This window comes from Balaenoptera ricei, chromosome 14 (genome assembly GCF_028023285.1).
Source record: "Balaenoptera ricei isolate mBalRic1 chromosome 14, mBalRic1.hap2, whole genome shotgun sequence".
NCBI classification, from domain to species: domain Eukaryota; kingdom Metazoa; phylum Chordata; class Mammalia; order Artiodactyla; family Balaenopteridae; genus Balaenoptera; species Balaenoptera ricei.
The window spans coordinates 72,998,422-73,023,499 of NC_082652.1; the positions used below are offsets into that span (position 1 = coordinate 72,998,422).

The 25,078-nt window shown below is 39.0% G+C and overlaps 1 protein-coding gene across 1 annotated transcript in view; it reads left to right on the forward strand.

The window, feature by feature from the left end:
• Positions 1–25,078, forward strand: part of DCC (DCC netrin 1 receptor) — a 1,173,736-nt gene that overhangs the window by 778,824 nt on the left and 369,834 nt on the right. Inside the window, exon 12 of the mRNA XM_059893793.1 lies at positions 8,585–8,741. Coding sequence (XP_059749776.1) covers positions 8,585–8,741 — 157 coding nt within the window. The remainder of the gene's footprint in view (positions 1–8,584; positions 8,742–25,078) is intronic.

Below are 25,078 nucleotides of genomic sequence, written 5' to 3' on the forward strand. Positions count from 1 at the left end.
ATTTGGTTTTGTTTTTTAGAAAATAATGATTAAAAAAAGACTCCCCATCCTTCCCTATAGCCCATCACATTACATTCCCAGGGTCTCAATCATTTCTTATCTTTACTTCCATTATATCCTTTTTCCTGTGGTCCCTACATTTGTTGTGTGCTTCCCCCCCTGATTTCTTGAGTTGAATTGTACTTCATTTATTTCAGTTATTTCTTGAGCCAAGGTGTAAACATTTAAGACCATGATTTTTTTTTTCTCTGTTTACTGTTTCCCTCCAGGTTCTCCCTTTGCTATTCTCACTATAGTTTCCTAACTAGGTTTCAACTTGCACCTTGCTATGCTTTTTGACCCAAATGTTCTTTTGCAGAAAGTTTCTCTTCTTTTGTAAAGTTTCCAAATTAACTGAGGTGTTATTATTACTGTTATTGTGAAAATATTCATGTTAAAAAAAATACCATTTACTGAATACAAATCATACACTAGGGGCTGTGAGCAGCCCTTAAAGTCCATCTCTCATCATCACTCAACCCTGCATGTTAAATATTTTGGATCAGTTTTTAAACATGGAAAATAATCTTCAAAGAAGCTAAATAACTTCTCAAGTCACATAGTCACAGAGTGTCAGAGCAGGGATCCAACATCATGACTATTTAATTGCAGTTTTCTAGTCAAAACCATTTGTTTACATAACTGATGGATTAACCACATCCACAAACTGCTTGTGACTCTTGCTCCATTTTGGATAAACTCTTTAAAAGGTATTTCCCTAAATAAACAAAGTGAAAATAAAGAAAGCATTAAAAGCATACAACATATGCGTTTACATATATACAATGTACAGATTGTAAACACATTCATTCACACGTGTGATGGTTGACCAGTTCACCAGATATTATATTTTTCTTCTCATTTTGTCTTTTGAAAAGACTTTAAACTCTGAGAGATGTAGTTATCTCTGCTGCAATGATAATACTTTCCAGAATTTGTTTTTCTTCTTATCTCTTTGTGTGGCCATAGGTAATTTTTCTTAGCATACTACCTTGGCCTGGCAATTCTCTTTGATGTGTGGTCCTGGGATAAGCATCAGACTTCTTATAACAGATCCCCAGGTCAAGGCTGCACAGGTCAGGCCAAACCAGTTTTCCACGCTTCTTTTCTGCTTCTTAATGAAAGTGTTATTGCTCTTAGAAACATTCCTATATGAACGCATGTTTTACATTGTTTGGTACATAGTTGGATTTCAGAAACATTTTCCCCTATTTGATCCAAAATGAAATATTCTTATACCACTAGCCTACATTCCCTGGAAACCTCCCTCTGAGTTCAATTTTTCACTCCACTTTGTAATTTATTAGCAGAGTAATAATGATTAGCATAACCAGCTTGCAGTGATAGCTCAGTCCCCTTCCAGTACCTAATCTCAAATACCCATTTTTCATGGTGGCAAAATGAAATTTTCTAATCAAAGTCTAAACATCGTAATTTCACAAGTTTGCAAAGCCTTTCATTCAGCTAACAACTGCAAGAATGCATTAGATGCCTAGGATGTGACTAAATACAGTGCACTAGATTTGGGGATTAAACTGTGGTGAACGGTTTAGACTTGGTACCTATTCTTACCAAGCATATCCTTTGGGATAGGATACAAAAAAGTGACTAGACCACAACAGTGCAGTGTAGGACGTGTCCTAAGGGGTTGCTTATTCCTCTTGTGTGAAAGCTCAATAGAGGCACCTAAGTCAGGATGGGGATCAGTGAGGTGACTCCTAGGCTGAACTCAAGAAGCCCAGGTCAGAGCAGCAAAGCAGTTGGAGGGAGGAATTCCATCCAGCTCAGGTTCAGCACACGGAAGTAGTAGAGGTAAAAGCATGAGGTTCTCATGGAACCCAGCAAGTTCAGCTTGGAGAGCTGAGAGGTAGCAAGGAACCAGGCCTGCAACTGAAGCCTTTGGAAACTCCTCAAGGCTAGCTTCTCAACCCCAGAGACCTTCAACTGGATCCTTTATCAGGCTTAACGCTGCCCAAGACAACTGAGACAGTAGACTGGGATGGGAGGAGCCATGTTGGAGGTGGGAGGAGATAGATCCTTGAGGGTGAAGCGGGGGCAGGGAGAATTCCCGAGCTGGCCTTCCTCCCTGGAATTGGGAAACGGATTAAAACAGGCCTTCACACCTTGCCTTACATGTCCTCATCCATCCGTGAATATTGAATGGATTAATTATTGGTTACATACATTGATTTACCAAAGAAAATTCATACATGTATGATCCAACTCCATAGCACTCTTACTATGGATAGTTTATAAAATGATGAATTAAATAGGTTTCTGGGAACAGAATAGAAATTGTTTAGTGAGAAAGTGTGTTCTGATTTCTAAACAACCATCCTGCCAAAACACTTAGAATGGAACACGTTTGTAAGTAAGAGACTGTCTCAAACTTTGTAATTGTCTTGCATGCATATACCTTATGTCTTCAGATTAGTTCCAGGCTCTCCCAAGACAAAATTCATGGTTTAAAAATAATTAATTCTTCACTTCAAGAATAACCATAGGAGATTATAGACATTCAATAAATAATGGTTACTTGTTTTTAGATACTAATCCAGTAAGTTATTTCATGTAAATATTTAGGTTTAATGAGATATTGTACAGTTCATTCATTGCTATCTCATACTAACCAAAAATGAAAAATGGTTTCAGATCACTATTTTTTTAGTCCACATTTCTTAGATTTATTAAAATTCGTAATACACTAGCTCAAAAGCCATGATTCTTTGAATTTTGAAAATAATGTGGAACTTTAGAAAAAAAATGTTAATCTTTGTCATTTTCAACCATATACAGACAAGCTTTTTTCGGTAAGCTTGTGAAATTACTTTGTGAACTATAAAAACTCCAAACTACAATTTAAATGTTATCTACTTCTCCATTTAGACAATTAAAAGCTAGAGTTTGGTGTCAAAGGAATAACAACAAGAGAAAAGTCCAAAAGGAAAAGACATAGATGTTTGCCCTTAGCACAGTTAGATGATCCTATCATTTCACTAATGTTCTCTGTTTATATTTTATTTTTATCAAATCTTCCAGCTAATAAAAAGATGCAATAAATAAAGCATCTGGCTGATCTGGTGGCTACATTTATAGTATTTTAGTTCTATAAAATAAAAATAGACATGGGGAGTAACAGGGTTGGTTGTATGATGTTTAATGCAAATTAAATATTTTTGTGTTTTTATGAATATGTCTTATCATCTTTCATATGTCTCACAGGGATTGGAGGTCAGACATTGTTAATAAGCTCAGAGAAAAATTAATGTCCATAAACACTGTATATTAAAAATCCAACAGAAAGCGTCTCTGGTATCTAGAGGGAATATAGCGTTACAGAAAAATTAACCCAGTATTGTAATCGTTATCAATGACGTTGCAATGACATCACAAAAATGTTATTATTATTGGTTTTGAGTTTCAGAACTATCTATTCTTTGGATTTACATTATCTTAAGAAATCACCTCCTTTCTGGATGTTGCTATGATAAAATTTTTTTAAAAGAGGGTCTTTAAAAAACAAAAACAAAAAACTATGTTATACTGTGGCAAATTTGCCTCTTCTTCTCCATGACAATAGATAAAGAAGCTGTAACCATGACAACAGTAATGAGTCAGGGAGATTAGGGCCAGACTGGAGATTAGGCCTCCAAGAGCAAAGAAAAGAAGTCCTGATTGGTTCTTTATTGAGAACTTATGTGATGATAAGTTACCGTTGAGAGAAAGCATGAAGGATTAGTAAGAACAAAATGATTTCTCTTGTATAAAGTAATAAGCTGTTCCTTTGTTAAAAACGTGTCCCTTCCTTTTCATATAACGACTGTTGAAATTGAGGTAAGGAGTCCATGATTAATTCTCTCCTGAGCTTTGTCTGATAAATCGAGTCTAGACTAGCTCTGTGAGAAGACACTTTGGAAGCCTGGAGCAAAAAGCAACTGTGTGGACCCCCATCACCCTCCTTGTTGGCAGCCCCTGAATGGGTGGAGAAACCAACTCATTTTTGATGTGGTACCATCTATAAGCAGAGTGCTCTTGGTGGAAAAGGATTTGAAAGTTTCTTTCCTGTTCTTTGAGAACTTATCTTTCTAACTTCTTGAAAATTCTCAAAAAGTTTTCCAAGCCATCATTGTTCACATTTTGTTTTTAAAAAATCTTCTGTTAAAAAAAAATAAATAAATAAAAGGATCCCATTTTCTTTAAAGTGGTGAGATGTATAGGTATTACATTTTGAGGAAACATGCTATCTGTGATTTTAACATGGATTCATTGATAAAGGGGGTATTTGCTATTTTTGAAGTGATAAATTTACAGACATGAGAATGTTTGGTCAAGTGGTATGAATATTTTTCATTTTAAAGTATTTTTTCAAATTGACTTCTAAAAAAGATTGTACTCTTACAAACTTCAGCTGATAACATGAGGGTGCTATACCCTAGCCAACGTTTTACATGAATGTCTTTAGAGTCATGCTACTCTGACAGATTTTTTTTTTAAACTTTTTTTAAAAATATATATTTATTTATTTATTTTTGTCTGTGTTGGGTCTTCATTGCTGCACGTGGGCTTTCTCTCGTTGTGGTGAGCGGGGGCTACTCTTCATTGTGGTGCATGGGCTTCTCATTGCTGTGGCTTCTCTTGTTGCAGAGCACAGGCTCTAGGCATGCGGGCTTCAGTAGTTGTGGCTCACAGGATCTAGAGCACAGGCTCAGTAGTTGTGGCACATGGGCTTTGTTGCTCTGCACCAGACCAGGGGTCGAACCCGTGTCCCCTGCACTGGCAGGTGGATTCTCAACCACTGTGCCACCAGGGATGTCCCTGACAGATTTTTAAATAGTTTATTCTGACAGATTTTTTTTTTTTTTTAGATTTTGTTTAAATGCACATTTCTTTTATTATTGTCAGGTTGAACCCTATTTTTAAATAAAGTTATTCATTATTTTATTGATTTTCAGGCATTCTTTTTTATTATAGATATTAACTATATGTCTGTTAGCTATTTGACAAAAACTTTGAATCAGTCTTTCCAGAGGAAACCCATCTAAACTAATTCAAGAGGAAAGTAGGATTTAAGTGAATGAGATGGGCTTGAGTGGGAACTGCCTGTGCAAAGGCCCTGGGGAACTGCCAGGGGTTCAGCCTGGAGAGAGCATGTTCAGTGTAAGCATCAAAAAGCCAGGGCACATCATGTGAGTCCCATGAGAACAATGGCCTCATCTCCTCTGCGCTAGAAGAAGGGCTGGCATAGGATAGGCGCTCTGTGAATATCTGCTGAATGAGTAGAGCTGATATGGACACATGCAAGCCTCTGCCCAAAGCTGTTATTTTTCTGGCAACAGAACACATGAGGCTATTGTGCAGGAAGGTTATTTCCCTGGGATTATGCTCAGCCTATGGTGGAGGAAGAGTGGGTAGATAAATCCCCCAACGTGCTTCCCTCAGGGACATACTTCTCTAGAGTCCTGTGCTGCATTGTCTCCCAGAGTCTCCAGTAAGGTTGCCCTTGAGTTACCCTGAATGACAACCAGTCAGATAACTCACTCTTTCTAGCCTTCCCTCCCTGCCCGGTCTCTCTTCCCAAGTCCCCACTGGTCTTTTCTGTGATCACCTTCCAAATAAACTATGTGCACTTAAATCCGCTTCTTAGGGCCTCTTGATGGGGGAAGCCAAACCAAGAAAAAAGGTAAACAGGAGCAAGGCCAACAGGCAGATTGAGAAGTTTAGAGTTTCTCTGAGGTAAAGAGCAGACACCAAGGAGAAACAGTAGAGGGATATGAGCACGTGTGTCTTTTGACACGTTGATTCTGGATGCTGTACAGAGAATACATTTGAGGGAGGTGAGTGGAAGGAAAGCAGAGGAGCTGGAAGACAGCTGTGGTGAGTCTGTTGAGAGAGAATGACAGCGACAGCGTGGATAGGAGTGTGGACGTGGAGATAAGAGAGAGGAGATGTAGCAGATGTCCAGGAAGGGGAATCCTCAAAGGCGTGAGTGAGGGTGAGTCGGGAATAGGGGATACATTTCAGGGTTCTAGGCTGTAGATTTGAGAAGAAAGTGTAGACATAACTGAGTTAAGCAGCCCAGGAAGAGAAGCAGGCTGAGGGGGTCAGTGAGGGGGCAGGGAGAGGATAAATTCACTTCAGTGTGCTAGTTTGAGCTGTCCATGGTGTGTGGAAGCAAAGGTTTTTGTCAAGAGGCTTAATATCACCCATATTTTTGAGAGAGATGCTCCCTATCCAGGCATCAATCTCTCCCCCTCCCCTTATTACCCTGCCATAAAAGATCGACTAGCTTACCATCAGTCTTCCGTTTATTTCAAATACTGTGCTGATCAAGAAAGCAAGGGGAGGGATAAACTGGAAGATTGGGGATTGACATATACACACTACTATATCTAAAATATATAACTAATGAGGACCTACTGTATAGCACAGGGAACTCTACTCAGTACTCTGTAATGACCTATATGGGAAAAGAAAAAGAGTGGATGTATGTACCTGTATAACTGATTCACTTTGCTGTACACCTGAATTAATACAACATTGTAAATCAACTATACCCCAATAAAATTTTTTTTTAAAAAAAGAAAGAAAGCAAGGGAAATTGTATCTAAAAAGAACTTGGCTTAGAATCTATGGAGCCAGAAATAACTTTTAAAGCCTTTTGCAGTTCTTGAGAACCTCTGTTTCTGGTTCTAACTTGTATTGTAAACTGATAGTTTCTGGAACCATTGGGAAATGCGGTATTCCCCCCGCCCCCCAAATGGATTTTCCAGCTAACAGGAGTTTAGTTTATGGCAGGAATGCCCACTCAGCCAGCCCCTGGAGAAAGTAACTGCAAGAATGGAGACTGAACTTCAGTAAGAAACTAGAGAAAATGGCCCACAAAAGCCAGTTTGAAGACTAAATGTAGACACATGGGTACTTCTGCTTTGGGGCTAGGAATCACCTGTCAAAATGAAATACATGTTCTTTAGACTTGGGAACTTGAACAAATAAGAATAAAATAGAGCTATCCAGAAAATATAAATTATGAATTCACAAACACATACACGCACACACACACACATCTATTACAAACATCTATTACAGATTATAAATGCCTCAGGTGTTTGAAAAACCAATTTTCCCATTGTGGATGATTCAGTTATTCCTATAAATAACAATCATTAAATTTGGCTATAAATATGGTGATACTAAACAAGCATGGTACAATGGTACATCTTGATGTCTGGTGGAATTTTTTTGTCATTTCTTCTACTAGCAGGTAGTCCATGAGAACTGCTTCTACTTTTTATCTCTCATCAACATTTAATTTGCTACTTGTAATTTTCTCTGATCTTTGAAAATCCAAAAACAAGGTCCTTCAAACTGTATCTAAAACAGTTTAAATGGGCTCCGTCTGAGTGGAGTAAGGTTTTGTAATAACTAGGTGGTTACCTGAAGCATTTATCAATACTTGTAGGGAATTCCCTGGTGGTCCAGTGGTTAGGACTCAGCGCTTTCAATGACTTAGGCCTGGGTTCGATCCCTGGTCGGGCAACTAAGATCCCACAACCAGCTCGGTGCAGCAAAAAAAAAGAAGCTTGTAAGTCTACGTTTCCCTGTTTCATGCCCTAACAGAACATTTTTCCTTATTGTCATGGATCCCTTTAGTAATAGAAACTGGACAAATATGCAGTAGAATCATATGTTATTAATTTGCCAATCTTTTATAAACCCCAAGAAATCCTAATACATCTTTTTTTTTAATTTTAAAGATTTAATTTTATTTATTTTTGGCTGCGTTGGGTCTTTGTTGCTGTGCGTGGGCTTTCTCTAGTTTCAACGAGCAGTGGCTACTCTTCGTTGCAGTGCACGGGCTTCTCATTGCGGTGGCTTCTCTTGTTGTGGAGCATGGGCTCTAGGTGCGTGGGCTTCAGTAGTTGCAGCATGCGGGCTCAGTAGTTGTGGCTTGCAGGCTCTAGAGCGCAGGCTCAGTAGTTGTGGCACATGGGTTTAGTTGCTCTGTGGTATGTGGGATCTTCCCGGACCAGGGATCAAACCTGTGTCCCCTGCATTGGCAGGCAGATTCTTATCCACTGCGCCACCAGGGAAGTCCCCATTTTCTTTTTTTAATTGAAGTATAGTTGTTTTACAATGTTGTGTTAGTTTCAGGTGTACAGCAAACTGATTCAGATATATATATATATATATATATATATATATATATATATATATATATATATATATTCTTTTTCAGATTCTTTTCTCATATAGGTTATTACAAAATATTGAGTATAGTTCTCCATGCTATACAGTAGGTCCTTGTTGGTTATCTATTTTATATATAGTAGGGGTGGAGGAGGGATAAATTAGGAGTTTGGGATTAACATATACACTCTAATACCTTTGATTCCACTTATTGTTTCTTTTCTTTCTCTTTTGTTCCTTCCTTTAGAATCTATGGGAAGGTACCATTCTATGTTTGCTAACGGGTCTTCTTTGCCTTCCTATGCATTTCCTACCCATGTCCCAACACCTCTGACAGCCTCCTCTCCTTCCTCCTTAGCTATCCCGAGCTCCAGCATCCTCCCTTCTGCTCCCAGAGATGTGGTCCCTGTCCTGGTTTCCAGTCGGTTTGTCCGTCTCAGCTGGCGCCCACCCGCAGAAGCAAAAGGGAACATTCAAACCTTCACGGTTTTTTACTCCAGAGAAGGTGACAACAGGTAGGTACTACCAATGAAGTTCAGCCTAATCCACCAGGTCTTTAAATGTAGACTGTGGCGTGATGGCAGTGGGAGATGTTGAGCAGGAACTTTGGAGGCTATGGGAAATCTCTCCTCTGTGCCCTTCACTCATTACTCAGTGGAGATAACATGTCTCTGTTGCCTGTGTGGGGTTTTTTTAAGGCAGGATTGTGTACAGAATCAAATTCAATCATGTATAGAAAACTTCCTTGGAAAAAAGACAAGCATATAAATATATGCTATCAGTTTTTGTTTGTTTTTTTAATTTCCTTGAGTTTCAAAGTGGTAAGCAGAGAACAGAATTGGGCTGTGTATTGATAGAACCAAGTGTGGGAGAACCAGTGTGGCAGGGTGCAATCTCAGCTCTGTCACTGACATCACGTGATCTCAAGAAAATGACATAACTTCTCTAAACCTTACTTCACTCTTTAATAAAGAGGAAATAATAGTACTTACCTTGTATGGAAATATGTATGGAAATATGTTAATATAAATGTTTCAGACAAAAAAAAAAAAAAAAAATAGTACTTACCTTGAAGGTTTTTGTTAGGATTAAATTAGGTTGCATTTACAAAGGTCATTCAAGAGTATCTAGTATTTGCTAAAAGTTCTTAATATCATTATTGTCTAACTAAAAGTGAGCTGTGTGCGTCTCATTTCAAGATTACAATCTACTGTTGTTTTTTGTTTTTTTGGGTTTTTTCCTCATCATTTTTTCTTTAAGATGTTTCACAGTTTTAAGCCTTTGAAGTTTGATTTGTAAGTCTATGATAGATATTGGTTTTAAGGCTTTGAAGTTTGATTTGTAAGTCTATGATAGATATTGGTTAGTTCCAATCTATAAGGATAAACTGTATGACACCCCATTTAATTAAATGCATTACACTTATTTTATATTCTATATTTGATCACTCATATCTGCAGTCTTTGTGTTTCTGCTGACTCTTCCTTATGGGAGCTTACTTCTTCCCATGTTTGAGTGATTCTTGATTGTTAAATCTAGTCCTTAGAAATTTATCTGAGGGAATTTTTGAGGCCAAGGTTTAAAGTACATTCTCAGGCGAGGATTTGCTTTACCAAAATGAGACCATATTAAACCAAATTTTCACTAAGGTATATTTGGTCCATACAGGTCTCATACTGATATTTTATTAGTTATCAGAAAATCCATTAAGTGTGATAACATTTGTTTTTCTGCCATTTTTAACATATCAACTTAAATAAGTAAATGTAGACTTGTGGTAAGCAATTTTTAGAGAGACTTTTTTGTTGTTGTTCCAACTAAGCTAAGACTGAGACTGGCATGTATTCACCAATTCTCTCATGAGGCTAATTTCACTTTCTAGTTCGTCCACTGAAGTTTGGTCTTTCAGGATCCTGGCTGTATGCAAGGTTCTCCAATCAGACATTATACCCAACTTTACCTGCAGATTTGTTTCCTATTCTCTTCTCCTGTTAGTTTCTAAAGCTACTAGCTCTAGACTTCTCTTGAAAGGCAAATACTCTCAGTTAAACACCGGCCCTGCAAGTCAGCTTTCCCACTATGATAATTCTCTTACTTTGCTGCCAGCAAATTCCTGGATAATTTTTTTTTTTAATAAAAGAGATTTTGAGTAATTTTGTCAGCATTTTAGGTGTGCTGTAACAGAAGGGTTTTTCACATACTATCTAGTTTGCCATACTCCTTGAAATGGAATTTTGTAATATTTATCAAATGCCCATGTGATTGGTATCATTATTATATATTGTTAATTATTGGCATTTGAACTAGTATATTTGAATATAAGCATGTTCAATGTTTGGAAATTTTTATTTAAGATTAAAGCGTAAAGCCACTCTGTAAACATCTCACTTAGAAGGAATCAGAAAGCTAGGAAGCTTTCTTTATGCACCTTCCCATTCTATTTTTTAAGCATTTTGTAAGTTTCTCTCCTCATCAACTTTTGGGTTTTTTTTATATTGCCGATTAAAGGTGATCAAAGAGATCAGCGTGTGAAAGCTGAATTTGCTTCAGAGAAACAATATGTTGCTAAATCCCAAGATTCTGTAGAGAAGAACACCTATTTTTAAATGTACTCAGCAGACCTACCTATGCCTCTCACACAGGGAGGGAACAGCATCATTCTGTTCTTCAGTAGATGAGGATTTTGATAGGGCAACTAGGATCTTTATAAAATAGCTGTCTGTTGACTTGGCTGAGTTCCAAGTTTCACATCTTTTCTTCCATTTTAAACCTCCTCTTATGTACAACCAGTCTAAAGTGGACATCCAGTGGTACACAGGGGTTCCTGGGATGTGGCAGCTTCTTCTTTCATCCTTTCCTTTTTTTTAATATTATTTATTTTATTTTATTTTATTTTATTATTTATTTTTGGCTGTGTTGGGTCTTTGCTGCTGCGCGCGGGCTTTCTCTCGTTGCGGTGAGCAGGGGCTACTCTTTGTTGCGGTGCGCAGGGTTCTCGTTGCGGTGGCTTCTCTTGTTGCGGAGCACGGGCTCTAGGCGCGCGGGCTTCAGTAGTTGCAGCAGTCGGGCTCAGTAGTTGTGGCTCACAGGCTCTAGAGCACAGGTTCAGTAGTTGTGGTGCACGGGCTTAGTTGCTGCGCAGGATGTGGGACCTTCCCAGACCGGGGCTCGAACCCGTGTCTCTTGCATTGGCAAGCAGATTCTTAACCACTGCACCACCAGGGAAGTCCCCTTCTTTCATCCTTGAATGAGGACCGCATTCACTTTCTGTAAAGTTTTCCAACCAAAGGAAATATGACCTGTTTTATGCATCTCCGTATATGGAATATTTAGTGGGGGGTGGGATGATGGTGGCATGGGGGAAGTAGAGAGGGAGAAGGAGAAAGAAAGGGAGAGAGTGAAGGAGAGAGAGAGACACAGAGAAAGGACAAATCTGGTAGGACCTAGTTGTTGACAAGGTTGAGCTCACACTGATCCTGACTATCACTATTCGTTCTTCTGGAGAGGAAGAGACTAGATGGGATGGCTGTCACAAGGCTTCCAGTGCCTATTGAGAACAATGGGAGTGGGGGGGTGGAGCCAGGATTCAAGTGTGAGGCTTTAGTCTCTCAAACCTGTGAGTGCTTTAAACATATAATGGCCTGGAGGAACCCTTCATGATTTGAAAGGCACAGTACAGTTTCGGCTGGCTGGAGTGGTATTTAGCTCAAAATGCTGCAGTGTGATGATCGGATGGCACACTGCAACTTCTCTCATGCTGCGTCTCAAAATGCTTTTCTTTCCAGTTCACAGCAGCAAAGTATATCTTTAAGTTTCTATTTTCTTTTACAATTTGACCTGACTTTAAAATGAAAGGAAAGAAATATACGTATGTTCCCTAAGATCATTCATTACCTGAAGAAGCAGGCATTTGTTTTAGTGGAATCTCTGCAACTGTTTAACTCTGTGATCTTATGAGAAGTCTCGTAAGTTCTTTGCATGCAGCTGTGAAAACAGGTAAGAATTCTTGCCCCCTTGTATCCACATGGATTTCCTGGAGGCATCTTAAATTCACCCTGCCCAAAACCATACTCACTGTCTCCTCCTTAAGTATCTTTTTCTTTACATTTCTTGGTTTACGTTAGTACCTTCCATCCTGTTGACCAAGCAGGAAACCCCAGGTCATATTTTATTCCTCCCCGAATCTTAGCACTGCCATTAGTCATCAGGTCCTGGCAGGTCTACCTTGGCCACAGCTCAGCCATGGCCCCTGTATTCTGTCATCTCCACCATCACTTACCTGATCTCTGACAATAGCTTCTCACCTTCTAATCCATCCTCCTCACTGTCTTGAGCTATCTTTTTGAAATACAGTTTGGATCACTGACTGCACTGCTTAAAAATGTGAAAGTGTTTCAAATTTAAATATGATAAAATTTCTATGTCAAGACATGCACACAATAACTACCAAACTCCCTTGAATGGAAGTCTATCTCCAATCTATATATAGGTAGAGTGTGATTCCTATAACCTATGAAGATTAAAAATATACCACTTAAGTCCAAATGGCTGGGTTTGGAAATGGTACTACTATTTTATCAGACATGTGAGTTTTGTATATTTGATTATGTAAAAACCAGGAAGAACATCCCTCTGCTGTGGTGGACAAAGGGAAGATGAATGCTACCTTTTGGAATTGCTGTGAGAACTAATTGAAAGAATTCAAGTAAAGCATCCAAGGCAGTCACTGCACAAAGGCAGACGGTCTCAGAATAGTGTGAGCTCAAAGACAATATGGAAGAGAGGCTGAAAATAAGGCCCAAAGGTAATGGTGGTAACAGTAATAATTAACAGCAATGGGCTTCCATTTCTTTTTATATGAACCATTTATTTTCAAAGCTGCTCACTCTTTCCTGCTAATAAAACCATTTTATCCTTTCCTCATCTATTGATATCTTCCTTACCTTTCAAGCCCATGGATCCTTCCTCCATACCCTCTTGGATAGTCATTCCTGTGGTCATACCATGGTCCTTGTCAACACCAATCTCTGCAACCTCTCCATGATCTCGATTTCAAACCTCATACTTTCATCTCAGTCTCTCATTTTCCTACCTTCCGTTTAAGACTCTGATTCCAACAAACCTTGATTCCATGGGGACCTACAATTCATTGATTCTATAGCATTTCCATTGTCCCTCATCCTTCATGTTTACCTTCATTTGTTAAACAGCTAAAACCCCATGGCCAATTATTATAAAGACTGACATAGTGCAATGTTTTGCTTGTTACTGTCTCATTTAATATTAACTTCTTGGCCAAAATCAACTCAAGTAAATGTAATTTTCTACCTACCTTTTTTTGCACTCTTGTAGCTGAATATACCTGGAAGAAAATATGTAGCTGTGCTGACTAGTCTTGAAATTCATAACTACTTATCTGAAGTTGCCTCTTCATGGTGCTGGGGTTTGCATTGCACATAGCAGTCAGCCTCTCTCACACATGATCCTAACAATATTTCCTACCTTTTCCTCTCTTCTCAAATCTCCAACACCTTCCCTCTTTCCCTCACTCTTAATTGACCTTGCTTCTAATTTCCTGGAAAATAGTAGCAATCACAATAGAAGTTGTACCAGCTTCCATGTCTGATTTACCTAAGTGGGTCTTTAAGCATATAATCTGTCTTTCCTCAAAGTGCTATAAAAGAACTGCCTATGCTCTTAACAGGGCCAGACATTCACTTATGCACGAGATCCCATCCTTTCTTGAAAACCAAAGAACAAAGCTTCAGCCCAGTGTTTCTCCTCATCATCAGTGTTTCCCACGTCGGGGTATCATGCCCATCGGCATACAAGCATGTATTTGTATTTTCCATCTCAACAAATCATCCCTCTCAATCCCATTTCTCTCTTCCTATCACTTCATTCTGTTCCCTTTTATAGCAACATACCTTGAGTTGTCTAACTTCACTCCAATACCTTACCTCATATTCCAGTTATGATTCTGTCCCTAGTATTTCACTGAAACTGTTCTTATCGAGGTTTACCAGGTGACATCCATGTTGCTAAACCCAATAGTCAATTCCTGGTCCTCTCATTACTTGGATAGTTAGCAAATTTTGTCACATTCGATCACTTCCCCTTTCATGAAACGCACTCTTCCCTTGGATTCTATTACATACATTCTCCTGGTTCTATTCCAGTCCCTCTGGCCACTCATTTTTAGGCTCTTTTACTCCTAATCTCCCTGACCTGTACTGAATTGCCCTAGGACTCAAGCTTTGGAAATCTTGCTTCATCCAATTTGTGACTTTATATTCTGTCACTATGTTGACGTCTTCCAGATTTGTATATCTGGCCCTGACGTTTTACCTGCAATTCTGAATCGTATATCCAGATTCCTGCTTGATTTCTCAACTTTGATTTATCATGAGCATCTAAAACTTATAAACAAAACTAAATACCCATTTTCCTTCAGCCTCAAACCCTTTCCAAAACTTTATCATTCCAGAGTTTCCTCCATCGCAGTGTAATCTGCAAATTTCTCATTACTCAGGCCAAAGTCCTTGGAGTCATTGTTAGGTCCTCTCTTTTTCTCACACTCTATATCAAATCCATCATCAAGTCTTGGCAGTACTGTCAAAATATCTCCTGAATCCTTGATACAATAGGATACCTGATATTTGCTACAAAATAATACTAAAAGACTGGCTTTTGTGATTTATTTTGAGCTGAGTGATGGGAGTAAAGTGGTTCATCCTATCATTCTGTCTAATTTTGTATTGCTCAAAATTTTCCATAATAAAAAAGAAGTCGAATAAATAAATGAAAATAAAACATATATGGAATCCTACCACTTCTTACCTCTTTTTTACTACGATTGGGTCTCATGTGAACTATTGCTGAAACCTCTCAAGTCTATTCTTACCATACCAGCTGGAGTTAACACAAGTTAGATTGTGTCAATTCTCATCTTCAAAACCCTCCAATGACTTCCTGTCTCATTCAGAGAATAATCAGAAATCCTTCCTGATCTGACCCCTTTTCACCTTCCCAACTTCATCACTTACTGTGTTTACTGTGTTCTTATTTGCTCACTCCTCTCCAGTTTCACTGGCTTCTCTGTATTTCCTATATATACCAAGAATCCTTCTCCCTCAGGACCTTTGTACTAGTTCTTCAGTCTGCCTAGAATGTTCCTCCCCTCAGACATCCACATGGATCATTCTCTAACTTTCATTAAGTCTTTGCAGAAATGGTACTTTCTCTTGGAGGTTTTACCTGACTGCTAGCATTCCCAGTGTCCTTTTTCATTCTTATTTTCCACCACTGCATTATTATGTTTTAGTTATTGTTTCCTGAATCCCCTTTCTCACCACCAGAATATAAGCATTATGTGGGCAAGGATATTTTTATCACTTTTATTCATTGAGCTCTTCTCAGCACCTAGAGCAATACCTAACCCAGAGTAAACACTCACAGAATAGTTGTTGAATTGAAGCTCCAACTGAAATGTCAGTCACCATGTGAAACTCTACATGGTCCTCCAGGTCAGAAGTCATCGATTTCTCCTTTATCCTCCCCTTTCACTTTGATTACATCACTATTGTAGTATGTGGCACCTTGTATCTGGTTTTGTGTTAGTTTGATTACATGTGTGTTTCTCTCCTCAATGATTGAGACTAGATCTTATTTATAATTCCATATCCAAGTGTCTAGTCTCCTGACTTCTATAGACACTTCCTGATTGGAACTGATATGATAAAAGTGGCAGAGAGACAAATGTGATATTCTTAATAGATTTTTCCTCAACCAGTAAAACAAATTGTGTTACTGAGGAAGATGAAAATCTGACTGCAATTCAGTAAAAACTTTTTAAGTTGAGAAACAAAAAGTTGATTTTGAAATTTGATTCCAATATCTTTGTTCATTTTCTGTTTTCTGGCTCTCAGAACAAATATATGCCGTATGTCTCTGAGCGATTAGCTGTGATGCTTGTTTGCTCATATAGGTTTATTTAGCCCCTTAACACAATAGCTTTTTAAAAGGTAGTGGATTTAACATTTGCCTCAGATTTGCAATGGCTTTGTCAGGCAAATTACTCTAGCTCAGATTATCATTAATCTATCTGACTAGTTAATGGTGTCAATAATGCAAGTGCCACAGTTAACATTTTTTGATCAGCCCCTCAGGAGCTTTCATTTCATAAGTCAGAGGACGGCATAAATTCTAGAATCTGAAAGCCAGAATTCACAGAGACGCAATTGCTTCGCAGATATCCAGCTGTCTCCTACTAGTACCTAAAAATCGTTAGAATGGAAAGTGATCTTCGGAATCATAGCCCAACTTCCTGCTACTGATGCCCAGGGAAGGGGTCATTCGCATCCCTAAGGCCACGGAGTAAGCTTCCATAATGAGAGCAAGCATTTATTGAGTACTCACTGTGCCAGATACCAGGCTAAGCATCTTATATAAATTATCTTATTTCATCCTTACAGCAAAACATTATCCAGATGAGGCTTAAAGAGGTTTACACCTCTGTTATATAGCTAGCAAGTGGTAGAACCAGGATTGAATGCAGGCCTGACTCCAAAACAGGTGTTCTCAATCCCTATACCTGCTTGTTTCCAGCAGTTAGTGGATTAATCTAGAAGAGAACCAAGCTTTCTTGATACTTTCAGACTTATGACATGGATTTCTTCTGTAGGCTTCTTTCTGATAATTTTCTGATTCAATGGCAAAGTTAATTTGCATCATTTATTTACCGTATATAAAACACAGTAGCAAACTTTTTATGTGTGCACAGAACGTTATACCTTCCATTCAATAATCTAATATTACGTGTGGAGTGTGACTCAGTGTATTCACAAGGTTAAGGCTTTGGGGCTGTGAAATTGAATGGCCTGGGTTGCAATCGTGGCTCAGAATTTTACTAGCTGTGTGGCCTTGGGGCAGTTACTGGTGCCTTCATTTCCACTTGTGGAATACTAATAGTACCTGACATGTAACGTTGTGATGAGTATTAAACGAAGTTAAGAAAAAGTGCTTAAAGCACTTGCTCATTGCCTGGTACACTGAAAGCACTCAACTTTTTGTTATTTAGTGCCACGTGCTAACTATGGTGTGGGTTGGAAGTGAACAATCAGTGAAATACAGGTATTTCCCAATTCATATGTAGAGAGAACTTTATCACTTTCACAAACATTAGCCCATTTGATCCTCAGATAAGGCAGGTATGATAATCTCTATTTTACAAATGAGCTTGTGTGGCTCAATTGAGAATGTCTACAAAGCATTGCCTAAGAAGCTACACAACTAGGAAATATTAGAAGCAGGATTTAAATGCAGGTTTCTAGTCCAGTGATCTCTTTACTATACCACACAAAGTAAAAGATATTTCCTAAAAGACGTACATATGAAGTACTGCGGGAGTTCAGATGAGAGAATTAAAACACTTTCATAGGCATCATTCAGTTTAATCCTCACAATAACCACGTGAGTTAGGCAGATAAGGGACTGGTATCTTCTTTTTGCAAATGAAGCAGGGAAGGCTCCAAGATAGCCCCTGACTTGCTGAAGGTCACCCGCCTATTTTGTGGCAGAACAAAGACTGGACAGGGCCTTCCAACTTGCAGCGCTGTGTGCTTTACACAGTTTTATGCCGCCTCAGGAAACCCCTGCTCACTGCTTGGGATTAGAGACCAGCTTTTCATGACTGACAGGGAGGATTCATTTTAGAATTCATCGTGCGTTACATTTTCAACACGGTGTGTACATATTCTTTCCCTGCTCCTCAGAGTTGAGGACCGGGCAGCAGATGAAGCTTGTTGTGAAGGGAGCGTGTTGTGATGGAAAGAGAACAAGACTCAGAATCCAACCACTTTCTGGCTCTGGCTTAAAGCAGGGCAGAGTCAGCCCTCCTCTCACTCTGCTTCTCTGCAAAATGTAAAACCCTGTCCTTTTTACCTCAAAATGAGTGGTTTAATTTTTCCCGTGGCCTTGATGCATATTGCAATATAAAACCTGTCATCGACAGTTTCCACATGTAAATGAACAACCCATAATACACTTGTGAGTTGACAATGTGTCCAGAACTGTGTGGGAAACGATCGAGAAGGGAACAGTCTTCTTGGAAGCAGTTTAGTCATGTTTAGTAGGTGGGCAAGACTAAGAGTGTATCAGTGGAGATGGAGCAGTGACAGATCTAGAAATATTTAGGAAGCAAAATGGACAGAACAAGGTAAAAGATTGGTCATTAATGGTGAGACAGAGGGGGTTTTCAAGCATAGTTCAGAGGTTTCAGCTTATTTAGATGGACAGATGGTGGGGCAATTTGCTGAAATCAGGATGTTGGAAAAGATCCAGGTTTGAGCATGAAGGTCAGAAATTCAGTTTCAGACATGTCGTGTTTGACATACCGTTCAGCATTCAAGTTGGAATGTCAAGCAGAGCCTTGAAAATAGGAACCTGGAGCCCAGAGGAGAAGTTTGGGTTGGAGATAACATATCAGGAATTTGTCAGCATGTAGATGATAACAGCAGCTAGGGAAGGAGAAGATGGGCCATCCCCATAAAACAAAATGAGAAGAGGGCCCAGAACTGACTCATATTTATTAGGGGAGCATTGGCTGGAACTAAACAAAATAAATAATTTGAATCCAAAACTTTTCTTTTTCTATGAAAAGGCAGCTTTTTTATTTGTTGTTGCAGTAGTTATTGGATGCAGTAGTCTTTTGGATGTGTTCTAGGTGTGGCAACAGAGACTATGTTAAGGCAAAAATTTTTAAAGCCTGTTCCTCTGACTGTGTGTGTGTTTTAAACAGTTCAAGTAAAAACAATTTTTAACCAAACTTTAGTGGAAATACCTCTGACCAAGAAGATCTCTGTTCCCCCATCATGCTTTGTCTGGGGGTGGATCACCTCTGAACCTACTTTCCCTTCAAGATAACACTGATTCCAAAGTCTATGGTTCTGGGGTAAGAAAGGGTGTGGCATTTGGGTGGTTGTTGCCGCTGTCACTTTGGGCCCTATTTCAGTGACCAGCATATTTCCGCTTTGAAATTCTCTCATCATTGCACCCTTCTTGCTCTCACTGAGGAAGTAAAAATGAAAGTGGAGTGGATCAAAAGATGTTAAAAAATCTTTCCATCAAAAATACCATAGGTCCTTTCTTACAAAGGAACATTAATAGAACTCTTCCTTCTTGAAGCAACTAATTAGGCATTTGGTACATCAAGACAGGGTTTGTTGCTCAGCTCACAGCTGTGACTAAATGTTAATGCCCCGCTGTACTTAGCCCTTAGGAGGATATGTGTTTTCTTAATATGTATGCTGGAGACAGGTTACAAATGATCTACTAAGAAACAGAACCATCGTAATCTGTAAACTGTGTTTACTTCTGAAATGTAAATACAGAAAGGCTGAATTCAGCTAATATGCACACACACACACACACACACGTAATTTTCTATTCCCAATGAAGAATATTAGATTAAAAAAACAAAACAAAACTTCTTTTAGTAGATCTCACTCCTCAAATCATGAAAATGAGACCCAGGAATGTGGAGTGGCATCTGAAGGCTACCTGAGTAAGTTGAGATGGAACACAGAACAGAACCCAGCTCTCTAAGCATTTCTGAGATCACACTATGTGAAGATGTTATCCAATTAGTCTATTAAATTTTTTACATTTATTTATGCATTCATTTTTTTTAAATGTGAGCACCAGCAGCATAGGCATTCTTTATCTGCAGTGGGTATATAGACTGAGTGTCAATAAAATATGAACGGAATATGACTTCTCTTCTAAAATAGTTCACAGTTGAGTCAAAGAGACAGACCTGTCTGTCAACACAACGTGAAATGGGCTGCAGTAGACATGTAAATCAAGAGCAACAAAAGCACAAAGGAGATAATATTTTATGCTGCTTGAATCAGAGGACATGATGGTAGGAAAGCTCCAGTCAGGAGATTTCATTTGAATCGGATTTGAAGGATGAATGAGCTTTTGCCAAACTGAGAAGGAACTGAGTCAGGAGAAGGTAACTGCAAGGTAATCGAAATAAAGCAAAACAAAATTAATGAAAGTCAGAATGACAAAGGTAGGGATGGATAGGGTGTGGTGGAGCTGAGTGACCCATTGCAGATGAGTGCGTAAAGGTTTGGGCCACATCTTCAAAGTCTTTGAATCTTGTCACAAGGAGTGGAGATTGCATTAATGATAGAATGGCAGCCAGCATGACGTTTTGGGCATGGAGTTGACAGATGATGTATGTTAGAAGAGTATCTCTGTCAACAGAAGACAGAAGTGGGAGGACCAATGACAAAAGAACTAGGAAAAGCTATTATACTGTAATACATTGTAAGTAGGAACCAGAGCAGGGGCCAGATCCAGGCACAGGAGAGTATAGCCTAACCAGAGTTAGGTTTCAATGCATACTGCTTAAGGGTGCATTCCATGCCACCATGTTTGACTCCCTGAATCACAATGTATCAGGGGGCTTCCCTGGTGGCGCAGTGTTTGAGAATCCACCTGCCAATGCAGGGCACACGGGTTCGAGCCCTGGTCTGGGAAGATCCCACATGCCACGGAGCAACTAGGCCCATGAACCACAATTACTGAGCCTGCGCGTCTGGAGCCTGTGCTCCGCAACAAGAGAGGCCGCGATAGTGAGAGGCCCACACACCGCGATGAAGAGTGGCCCCCGATCGCCGCAACTAGAGAAAGCCCTCGCACAGAAACGAAGACCCAGCACAGCCATAAATAAATAAGTAAACAAACAAACAAACAAACAAACTACCAGGTTAACTTAAAAAAAAAATGTATCAGCATCTAAAAAGACTTTAAACAAAATACCTGATCTCAGCAAAGCAGCAGAAGTATTGTTACTGGGTCAGAATGTATGCTTTTAGAACACAGTAGTTATCTTCCAAGAAAGCTCAACCAGGTAAACCAAAGCACCAAGAACCAGAATTTACAAGAAAGAGATGCTTCTTACTAACACACTCTTGGTCTCCATGTAAAGGTCAAAGAAAGCAAGTTGCCTACATCTTTTTCAGCCAGCAGAAGGAGACAGACTTTATAATTTATTCTCTATTTGGATGTTCAATGAATGAATTTGCAGTGAATGGATTCTAGAAAGCACAGGTGATTTACTTCCTTTACTTCAGTCAACTTTATCTTGAACTTGCCTGAACCCCACACTACCAACTCAGAGTCAAGGAGAAAAGAAATGGAGTAATGAAGCTCTGTCTGACAGTACATCTACCAACACAGACCATGATGCTAAGCTCTGCGGATTTGAGGGGTAAATTATGTCTTCAGAGTTATAGGAGAGAACTTCGTGGAGAAGCAGCCTGGGCCCCTGCTGCTTTCCCAGGAGTGGTTGGTGCGGTGACAGTCACGACGCCCGAACACAGTAACTGGGCAAAGTCCTGACGTCTACTGTTCTCTGTTCTTCAGAACCTAGTGTGGTATCTGTCCACTTACAGAGGATCATGGACTAGAGTGAGCTAGACAAAATCCTAATTACTAACTGTCTAAACGCAGAGATTATGGAGAGTTTACTTTACATGGCTGGCATTGCCCTATTGTGGAACCAGAGAAACGAGAGTAACAAACTGCCCTTCCAAATTTAGATTTTACTTACTTGTTGGGAAATGATTTGCGATGCTTTGTTTTCAGCTATTAAAGAACAAATGGGGTGATCAAAAGCCACCTGCGAATCTTTGAAGAAATCTGTGAAGGGTGACATGGCAGTAAATACCATTGTCTTAGAATGCATTGGTATCACGTTCGATGTTGCCCCAGTAGGACCAAAGAAAGCATCAGCGCTTGCACCTGAGAAATCTGAGGCTCAGATAAGTTAATGAGAAAGCCAAGACAACAGCCCAGCAACAAAGCCCAGACACCAGTGTGGGCATAAGATATCATGGGGCTGTACGACTATGCTGTGGAACTTGGAGCACACCTATTCCTTCTCCGTTGAGGTCAGCAAAGCCTCTTCCCTTTAAAAAATATTACCAGTTTCATTATTGAAACTTGTTCAATGCCTCTAGTTATGAATATACTTTTTTATTGAAGTATAGTTGATTTACAATGTTGTGCTAATTTCTGCTGTACAGCAAAGTGATTGTTGTACATATATATATACATTCTTTTTTATATTCTTTTCCATTATGGTTTATCACAGAATGTTGAATATAGTTCCCTGTGCTATACAGTAGGACTTTGTTGTTTATCTATTCTATATACAATAGTTTGCATCTGCTACTCTCAAACTCCCAATCCATTCCTTCCCCACACCCCACCGTTGACAACCACAAGTCTGTTCCCTATGTCTGTGAATATGACTACTTTTTTGATTTGACTTATCTCTGTAAACAATATTAATCTGATAGAAAATATCAATATGTGCTTTTCTTCATGATTGTACCTCATTAATTTCTTCAGATTGAGGAAAGGTCCTCTTCTTGAACTCAAGAACCCTTATTTCCTATGAGGTTGTGGTGGTATTTTGTTATAATAATAGAAATAATAGCAGTAATAACTGCCACATATGGAAGACTCCCTGAGTACCAGGTCTCATGCCTACTGCTTTATATGGTTCACATACAGCATCTCACTGAGTTCTCTAGAAACTCTATGAGGTAAACATTTTTATAGCACCAATTTGCACTTGAGAAATCTGAGGCTCAGATAAGTTAATGAGAAAATCAAGACAACAACCCCAGGCTTAAAAATCCTGAATCCACTCCATAGTCTACATAGCATTTTGATGTGACCTCAGTTTGATAGGATAAGCAGATTTCTGAAAATTGGCACATAAAATGGAAATGTTTAGATTAAATTGTTGTTTAAGACCATTAAGAGCCCACATTGAAGAAACTAGTGGTAAATCTAGGGCAGTGCTAGCATCTGGTTGGAGGAAGGGCTGAGATCACTACCATGGAAGTGTTTTCTAAAGATGCTTTGTTCATACTCTGTTAACACTGAGGAAGTATCAGTTGTCCGTATCAATGAATATAATTTTTTTTCATGATCATTAGTAATCTGGGATATTTTTGGAGGCTGCTGGAGATTATAAGAACCTGAAACTCCCTTCCTTGTAATAAAATCCAGCGTCCCCTTTTATATGTGAGTAATGTTTCTATTATATGATCTTAGACATTCTTACCTGGACATGCCCAGATGTTCTTGCCTCTTTTTCCTTTGAAGAATGCCTTTTCAAGGGGTTATGCCAGCTTGTCCTAGAACACAGCTATTTCATCTAAATTATTCAGTAGTTATAAGAATAAAGTCAGTTATGAAAGCTGTCCTTCCTTATAGATACTCCAGGAGTTTGGTATGCAGATCTGACCTTCAGTGACAAATATGTTGCTTGAAGGTTTAGAAAATACATCCTGAAATGACCCATAACAGATGATAATTACACTCATTCTCCCAGTGGTTTCTGAATGCCCAGGTGTCTCTCCTTTCCCTTTAGGAGCTCATGTCTTCTACGCAAACTACCCATGATCCAAATAGGCCCCTTGTTTTCCCATGTTGTTGAATGATACCAATACTGGATCTAGAGGATAAAGTCCTGAATTTCATTCTTAACGGTGGTATTCATTAACTGTGAGTCCTTTAAAAAAAAAAGTTGTTTCTTTAAATCTCACTTTTACATCTATAAAATAATGATAATAAAACCATCCTATTTATATAAAAAGGGAGATAATGCATATAAAAATTCTGCTGAAAGAAAATAATATGCAAAACTGTCTACATCCACAAGGCATACAATCTGATTATGAGGGTTTTCTTTTAAAAAGCAATGTATTGGCCTGAATAATCTTAGTTTGGTAGAATAGATCAGTGTGATGTGTGGTACATGGGAGCCCTATCTGATGTTTCTTACTCCTACTTACGATAAGTCACTATTGAATCCCACCCAGATCCCTCCCCCACTATAAGTCACAATTCAGCCTTGCAGCAAATTAACACAGTACTTAGAAAGGAATACCTAAATCTTGTGCTATATCCAGATTCATACAGGGTGTTTTGTTTTTTGTTTGTTTGTTTATTGTGGTAAAATATACAAAACATAGCATTTACAGTTTTAACCATTTTTAAGTGTAGAGTTCTATGGCATTAATTGCATTCACCTTGTGGCACAACTCTCACTACCTTCTACCTCCAGAGTTTTTTCATCTTCCCCAACTGAACTCTGTACTCATTAAATACTAACATCCCGTCCCTCCCTCCACCTTGCCCCTGATAACCACCCAGCGTGCATATTTTAATTGTGAGCGGTAATGGATAAACTAATGCTAACTGCTATAACAAGCCCTCAAATTTATAATGGCTCTAATCTGTTTGACTCTCTAAAGTATTATAGAAAAAGGATGTTCCTGATTGACAGGCAGTTCTTCTCCCAGGTCTTCTCCAGAATTCTTGCAAAAATTTGACTTCTCCATCATCTATGTATGGCTTCCAAGGTCTGCCTGCCATATATGTGGTTTTTCAAGGCCAGGCCTGGAATCAGCACACATTGTGTACACTCAAACTCATTGGTTAGACCCAGTCACATGGCCTCATCTTGGCTTCAGGGGGGCCAGGACATACAGTCTAGTACCTGAAGAAGGAGAAATGGGTTTGAGGAGGAGCCAGCCAGTCTCTGTCATATCAGTCAAATTAAGCATGTATATATGCCCGGCAATCACCATTCATGCCCATAGAACTTTGTTTTCACTTTTTGGAAGCTTAATTTGCCCTGGCAGCAAAATAGGTTTTATTTTAAATATCTCCCCAAACAAAATAAAACTGAGTGGTAAAATTAAAATGAATATATAATTCCACTGAGATGCAAGAGATATCATCTAGACATAGAAACCTT